This window comes from Capsicum annuum, chromosome 5 (assembly GCF_002878395.1).
Source record: "Capsicum annuum cultivar UCD-10X-F1 chromosome 5, UCD10Xv1.1, whole genome shotgun sequence".
Lineage (NCBI taxonomy): Eukaryota > Viridiplantae > Streptophyta > Magnoliopsida > Solanales > Solanaceae > Capsicum > Capsicum annuum.
The window spans coordinates 11,784,385-11,792,517 of record NC_061115.1 but is presented as its reverse complement, the minus strand read 5'-3'; the positions used below and the strand labels follow the sequence as shown (position 1 = coordinate 11,792,517).

Genomic DNA, 8,133 nt, shown 5'->3' with positions numbered 1-8,133 from the left:
AATTAATAAGAGGTTAATTTTTCTTAGTCATATATTTTCGTCATTCTAAAATAAGATATTTTAGTCTTTTAATTTGTCTTAATAACGCGTTTTAGATAATCAAGTAGGTATCAATAATTTTTTTCAGTTTCAAAAGCAATAATTAGAAATGATGAAAAAGATTGAAGAAATGTGTTTGTAATGGATTTGGAGTATTTTTATCATTTTATTATTTATCCTTGGATATGTGGGATCCAAATATGTGGTATAACTTATCTCGAACTATTATTATATCAAGTATTGTCAAACCAAATAATGTGTTAAAATATTTAGTCTGAAACTATTATTTTATCCGGAACAATTTTTGTTACTACCTTACACCAAACGGCCCCTAAGTAAATCTTCAAATCAGAAAGTTTGGGTCTCCGATCATCGATTTCTCCGGATCGATAGACTGCTACAAATCGACTGATCTTCAAATCAGTGCTCCGGTACGCATCTCAAAATTTACAAGAACTTTGGTTCTTCGATCGATCGACTGCTCTGCATCTCAAATCAGTGCTCCGATCGACTACTGCTCCGACTACGAGTGCTCCGACCACCAGTGCTCCGACCGCTTTTGATTGAACCCTAGCCATCGTTTGAAACAGGTATTTCAGTGCCCTAGTTTCTAGCTTCTAACAGTATTTTTGTGCTTGTTGCAAAGTGTCGTAGGATTTCAGTGCCCTAGTTTCTTGCGAAGTGTCAATTTTTTGTGCTTATTCTCTTAAAGAGACTAGTTTTTAAAAATATTTGCTATTACTTGATAACATATTAACTCAGGGCGATGCTATCTTTTTCTTTGAGCTGTAGGGTGGAATTCTACAGTTTGTGGAATTCTTGTATCTCTCTGTGCACTCAGTGGTGCCGTACTAGGTACTCTCTGTTAATTCTGATAAATACAACAATAACTCCCAAATTCCCTTTTTTGATCTCAAAAATAGTACAATTGTCAAACACATTAAGTGCCATGAAAACTGATGGAATAGCTTTATTTACTGATGAAAAAGAGAATTAGGTAAGGAGAAAGAATACGAGGTTAGAGTTAGGGATAGGGATGCTGAGTGGAGCCTGGGATTGAATATAGATTCCGGTGGTGGTGCTGGTGGTGAGGACGATGATAATGATAGCGAAGGCGGTGTTGGGATTTTGCACCAGAATTTGACTTCAGCTAGTAGTGCACTTCAGGGACTGGTTAGGAAATTGGGTGCTGGATTGGATTATTTACTCCTTAGCTCTGCAATGGGGTCAGCATCATCTTCTCACCAGAGTGGACGACTCAAGAAGATATTAGCTGGTTTAAGGGCGGATGGAGAGGAAGGGAAACAGGTAGAGGCTTTGATGCAGCTGTGTGAGATGCTTTCCATTGGAACAGAAGACTTCCTGTCCACATTTTTTGTGGATTCATTTGTACTTATGCTTCTTGCCGCCCGGGCTCTTACCCATTTGGTTGACGTTCTTCCTTCTTCTTGTGTTGCTGTTGTCCATTATGGAGCTGTTTCATGCTTTGTAGCTCGCCTGCTTACAATTGAATACATGGACTTGGCTGAACAGGTGAGTAAATTAGTTTGAGTGGAACGTTTGTGTACCTGTTAAAGATTGTTTTTTTTCAACTAAGATGCTAATGTTTACCTTTAACAGTCTTTTCAAACTCTAAAGAAGATATCTCAGGAGCATCCAACTGCTTGTTTGAGGGCTGGTGCACTGATGGCTGTGCTTCTTATCTCGATTTCTTTTCCACTGGAGTTCAGGTAGAAGAATTCCTTTCATGATCATATGGAATTCAGTTTTAGTGAAATAAGCAACCTTCCAGCTCCTTTTAACACTTATACGATCACTTCTAAATGTTTATATCCTTCAATAGAGAGTAGCATTAGCAACTGCTGCTAATATGTGCAAGAAGCTTCCTTCAGATGCGTCTGACTTTGTCATGGAAGTTGTTCCTCTTTTGATGAATCTCCTTCAGTATCATGATGCAAAGGAAAATCTATGCTCCTATTTCAGGAAGATATATCCTCTTCCCGAACCCATCCTTACTTTGGTCAAACGTCACTTTGTTTCTTTAATGTCATCCATTGGTGCTTGTGTCTGCAGGTATTAGAGCATGCTTCTATCTGCTTGACCCATATTGCTGAAGCATTTGCGTCTTAACCAGAGAAGTTAGATGAACTTTGCAACCATGGACTTGTTACCCAAGCTGCCTCCTCATCTCAACCAATAACTCTGGTAGTGGACAAGCCTCACTCAGCACGTCAACCTACACAGTACGTTTAAATCTTCCAGATGTTGGTTATTTACAACTTTGGTGGCAGTACTCTGACCTGACAAGTCTTGCAGGGTTTAATCAGGCTTCTTTCGACATGTGCTGGTGGCTCCCCACTAGGAGCTAAACTTTACTGCTGCTTGGTATAAGTAGAATATTCAAGGATATTTTATCAGGTTCTGGTCTGGTGGCCACTGTCTCTATTTCACCTGCCTTGAGCAAACCTCCAGAGCAGGTATGGATAACTAGTTTTAGTTTTAATTCATGCTACAATTGTTAGTGTTTCTTGCAGACAATTGAAACAAGTAGTGTGTATATAATATAAAAAATTTGTGCTGTTGAAAGATAGTTGACGTCTTAGCATATTTACCCGGGGATAAAGTGATGTTGGAAAATAATTGAATTCGGAAATGTTAGATTTGTATGCTATACTTTATTGCCTTAAGGTACCCCCTTTCGTTTGCTAGTCAGTTTGTCTGTAAGTGGGAGATGTCCTATGAGTAGTTTTTTTTGCTTGATAGGAATGCACCTGGGTAGTTTTTCAACTTTTACTTTTCATTTTTTGATAAAGTGCCAACACAACCTTTTCTTTAGTCACAACACAACATTTCATTTGATAAAGGAATCAAATTGTTAGCTGGGACAGTTAAGTTCGGGCTACTCAGAGATTGAATCATGGTAAATTTTTCTGTTCTCCGCGGTTAATTACAGTTATTGATTCTCGATATATAATCGCATTGTCCCATGGCTGTACTGATTTTATTTTTAGTATAACTTAGTAACACTATTTTTAGAATAGAAAGGGCAGCTAGGGCAAGGGCCAGGCCATGATTTAGTGGAAGTTGTGTTTCTGCTAGAGGCTGTATTAAGAATATAATCTACATAATATTTTGATCTCTCGAATAAATATGGAGCTGGTTTCTGATCATTGTTGTCAAAGGCACTGTATTTTGGCTAGATTATGTTTTTAGAATATCATGTAAATAATTTTTTCTCTCGAATAAATGATGGAATTGGATTCTGACTGAAGTTATACTCGGGGGTTTCTTAATATAGTAAGAGCTGAAGATCTAAGTGTCGGCTTAGGGAGCGCGGAATCTGCGAATAGAATGTGCATCTGCAGGGGCTCACTTCCCCCTCTTGAGGAAAAACCCGATAAAAAGGAGGAAAATAGCCTCTATGGTAGTTAATAGGCTAAGTACACTAAGTTACAAAGTTTGTTCTAAGTACTCAAAATGACACAGACGACAGATTTCTGAGGATTAGCAGTTTTATATTGGGTTCACACGCTAGAGGAAGTATCGAGATTATGGATTTCCATAGATGTTATTACCAACAATACACCAGGATGAAGTAACAAAAGACATAATGGTATGGATTACATGTTTTTCTGCTACCCTTTTAAGTCCTTTTCTCTATTATTCTTCTATTATTCAACTGAGATTCACCATAAAGTGATACATTCCATGGAAAGAAATTACAGACAGTTCACATGAGAGAGAGCAAGAGAATGAGCTGATTATTGAAAATCTTGTTCAATGATTCAAGCCTCTTTGAATATCATTTCAAAATGGATAAAAAGGTGGGGCAATATCCTATGGCGTTTAGGTTTACCTTTCAAATTTATCACTTTGCTAGTCCACCCTAATGGCTGCAAAGAAAACAACCTTGTTTCAAGATCCACAGACCCATATCCTATCTCCGAAGAAACCTTGTAGACCTGCAACAGGAGCAATGTTTTGTGTACAGAACCATACTATTGAGAGTGCACAGCCTTTAATTGGAACTGGTTAAACTGACTTGCTTTTCTATTAACTTCCCTAAGCAAAACCAATCACTAATAGCTTTTCTATTAAGTTCCTTAAACAGGGCCAAACATTAAATATATCTACCTCAGAAGGAGCTTTTTCTTTTTTGAAGTCAGTGTTACTTGGTTGATATTATTTATTTATGATTCGTAACCTTTAAAACACTATCATTGATTCTATTGACATATATGTATGTCATTAATGTTATCTTCATTTGTTATTCTTGTAATTTTTGATTTGTGATCTGCAGTTTTTTGATGGGTATGGATATCATGGAAGATCATTTGAGCAGACGTACCGGTTTTATCCTGCATCATTCATTGAGAAGGTTAGAATGCTTTTGAAAAGACAAATTTTGGTTTACTACTCTAATCTAATGTGGTAATTGCATGTGAAGGTTTCACAAAATTTTTCTCATTCATTTGGCTTCCATTAGATAGTTATTCTCACAAAATTTTGCTTCAGTCATCTTCATTTTTCATTCTTCTAATATTCGCCTATGGTTTATTTTGAGATAACTATTTAGAAGAATTTTCCTTAAAAATAACTTGTGTCAGTCTCATTACATCTTATTTCCACAGGTTGCATCATGTGCATTTGTTGTTGCTTGAGAGACAGAAAGAGGGGGGGAGGGGGGGGGGGGACTAGATTTTCTTTTATTACGAGGAGGGGGAAGGAATTTAACTGTTTAGTTGTACATTGAAAGAAGCCTTCTTTTTTACCTATGCACACATATATGTACATATCTTATTTGTGTATAAAACTTGTATTTCAGATGATTGTCGCACATATCGTTTCTCCTACTGCAAATTATTTTTGCTTGGTATTTATTTTCTGTTACTTTTTATTTTATTCTGATTATTTATGTTTCATACTTTGCAGCCACAAATAGAAAATGGAGACAAAAGTAAGTAATGTCAATAGTTCTTTTTTGGATCTGCGGTAGGTTATTTGAGCATCAAATCTTATGAAGTTTTTCTTTGTTTCTTTCCAGTTATAATGCCTCCCTCTGCTCTTGATCGTCTAGGTCAGTATCCTTATTCTGTATCTTGGCATTTTCAGTTATTTAGATTTTGCACCTTTATCAGTTGGCAGCTGGTTCCTTTCTTAACCGTATTCAACATTGAATGTAAAATTTTGTAGCATCACTTCACATTGATTACCCAATGTTGTTTGAGCTTCGAAATGCTAACATGGGACGGGTTTCTCACTGTGGTGTATTGGAGTTCATTGCAGAGGAGGGCATGATATATATGCCATATTGGGTGCCTGTCAATTCTGTATAATTCTATTTTCATGGGTTCAGTTCAACTGCTGTGCATGAACTCATTCTAATGTGAACCTTGTGGATGATGGAAAATTTATTCCTACAAGTAGGCGATATTGTGACAGTGAAAAATGTAGCTCTTCCTAAGGGTAAATATGTCAGGCTGCAACCCCACACAAAGGATTTTCTGGATATTTCTAACCCAAAAGCCATGTGAGTTTGCTGAATCATTCCTTTTTAAGAACTTTTTTGTGGTGCGGTTCTGCTTTATGCTAGTGTTTGCGGATCCCAATTGTTCTGCATAATTTCAAGAATTCATGGCACACTCAAAAGGAAAATTTAGCAAGGCAACAAAAGTGCTTCCTCTGTCCCAATTCACACTCTTTTCTCGGGGCATGATTATTGAGATAGGAATTGAACTTGTGTAAAAATGAAAGTGGGTGCAGAGACTGTAGACATAGTAAACCTTTTTTAAGTTAGTTACTTCGCTAAAGTATAAAAGTAAGTGACATAGAATATTCTAACATTAGCATGATTTTGAAAAGGTATCAAATGAAAGCTATGGCTTCATCCCTGATGTATGTCTCCTTTCCTATGCTTCCTAATCCTTCGCAGTTGTAATTACTCACTTTTAATATTTGTATACACTCACAGTTTTGTGCTACTTTATTTATAGCTAAGTTATACCCAGCTTTGTTTTTTATCTGCCAATATCACAGGTTTCTTTGTACAATTTCTTGATATCTACCTGTGGAAAATGCAAAAATTCTGAACAAGCAGTAAGGGTACGCAGCCTTGCTCGTGTTATTCTAAAATTATCAACAATAATAGGATTCATTGAAATAATTAGTGTTCTTCTTCTTCTTTGTAAGTAGCTTTTGGAAGAGATGAAGAGATTTGAATTCATTGAAGGAAAGCCTACTGGACAAACCTATATCTGTCTCCTCAATGCATGTGCAGCTGCTGATCGAGTTGACAGAGCGTAAGAAAGTTGCTCAGTGGTTGCAACTGTATCTATTGCTAATACACAGTTGGTCATGCCTACATGTGAAGGCATGTGCTGATGTCTGTTTAGTTAGTTTAGTTAGTTGCACGATTAGATCCTTCATGCAGTGGATAGTCTGGAATGCAGCAAATTCTTAGTAAATAGCCAGACATAACACCATGATGTTATTATAGTTAATTTCACTGAAGAACATCTGCTTATTCACTGAAATGATATTTGATTATTAATGAAAGATTTTGGTGTGATGTGTATATATATATTTCAATTGGTATTTGAACTATTAATGGTATTTGAAGTAGTTGAAATAGGTGACAAAAATCGTTGCAAGAGCTAATTATAATAATTCCAATAGGTAGCAAAAAAATGTTTTAAAAAATCGGTGCTATAGGTGTCAAAAAGAGTTGCAATAGGTAGTTGAAAATTGTTGCAAAAGACCAATAAGCATTGCAGTATATATTCGAAAATTGTTGCAATAGGGTTATTGCAACACTTTCCCATCGTTGCAATATACTCTGTTGCAATGGTTCTTATTCGTTGCTATAGATGATTCAAAGAGTCGCAATAGGAGGTTAGAAAAACTTTTTCAATAGGTCCATCTATTGCAACAGTTGTCGTAACCGTTGCAATAACCGTTGCGAAAGGCCTATCTGAATGCTCACATACGCAACGCCTGCCTAACGTAGTAGATTTATGGCAATAGTTTTTTTTATGTATCGCAACGGTTTTTGAACTGTTGCCATAGGGCTAATTTCTAGTACTTCGAAGACCTTTCATTTGATCTATAGTAGGCTCTCTAATTCGTTATATACAAGAAGTTATGGTCGATGGAACTTGACCCAAGTTGAAACGTCCACTAAAACTTAATCGATAGAAATGCTTTCAACTCGTCTTAGAGTTAGGGGATTTTTGTGACCTCAATTCATATTCAAAGGTTTTCCCACACTATAGGATTTATCTCCACACATATATTAACAAGGAATCATTTAGTTCGAATCTATACGCATAGGAACGACGGTTCAAATTCTAGCCCGAAAGTACGGGGTGTTACATTATCTCCCCCTTGGGATCATTCGTCCCCGAATGATGGGTAGGGACTTCTTGAAGCTCTAAAAGGGTAGAATAAGGAACGTAATATTGGTTTGAACATTTTTCCTCACCAAAATATGCAAAGGCATCACACGATCTTCATGATAACTCCTAGGGAAACGGGTAAACACGAAACCTGAGAGAACGAAAGTTGACATCGACATGATCTTGGCATGTTTTTATGGAACATGATTAAAACATTGTAAGACATGAATTTTTTCCTAAGGGTCCTTAGCCTGATTAAGATTGGTACAAAACATGAGATAAGATTCTCACCGGACATAAGAATATTAGCATTCTCCATCTCACAAGATACAACGAAAAGTCTTAAACTTAGAGACACTACTCATCTATACCCCAACATTAATCAGCATACTTCATTATTTTCTGGATAGTGGTTGCACTCAACACATGACCAACAAACGAGAATATTTTACGAAGTTAGAATCTACCAAAGGTAGTGTCAAGTTGGCCAATAAAATCACGTTGGAGATTGTTGGTAAAGGAACTGTGGCAATTAAAGCTCCCAAAGGTACTAAATTTATTCAAGATGTTTTATTGGTACCTGATCTTGACCAAAATCTATTGAGTGTTGGTCAAATGCTAGAACGAGATTATATGTTACTGTTCAAAGATAAAAAATGTGTTGTTTTTGATTCTAGCGGTCAAGATGTAACGCCCCGAA

The 8,133-nt window shown here is 36.6% G+C and overlaps 1 protein-coding gene across 8 annotated transcripts; it reads left to right on the top strand.

Annotated features, from left to right (window-relative positions):
• The first annotated feature begins 316 nt into the window (after window positions 1-316).
• On the top strand, window positions 317-6,613 carry LOC107870363 (ubiquitin fusion degradation protein 1 homolog). Of its 8 annotated transcripts, none has more exons than XM_016716866.2 (13): window positions 317-629; window positions 832-894; window positions 1,029-1,572; window positions 1,660-2,282; window positions 2,356-2,516; window positions 3,338-3,652; window positions 4,340-4,417; window positions 4,972-4,996; window positions 5,084-5,116; window positions 5,233-5,354; window positions 5,439-5,569; window positions 6,076-6,141; window positions 6,232-6,613. In XM_016716866.2, exons 6-12 carry the CDS (start codon window positions 3,605-3,607, stop codon window positions 6,095-6,097), a joined length of 459 nt encoding a protein of 152 aa, XP_016572352.2. In that variant the 5' UTR covers window positions 317-629; window positions 832-894; window positions 1,029-1,572; window positions 1,660-2,282; window positions 2,356-2,516; window positions 3,338-3,604; the 3' UTR covers window positions 6,098-6,141; window positions 6,232-6,613. The 8 variants fall into 8 exon arrangements, 5 of the variants coding, with proteins under 5 accessions (XP_016572352.2, XP_016572350.2, XP_016572354.2 ...); XM_016716864.2 differs by having other exon boundaries at window positions 318-629; window positions 832-1,572; window positions 1,660-1,769; window positions 1,883-2,282; XM_016716868.2 differs by having other exon boundaries at window positions 318-629; window positions 832-1,572; window positions 5,326-5,354.
• Window positions 6,614-8,133: the final 1,520 nt, after the last annotated feature.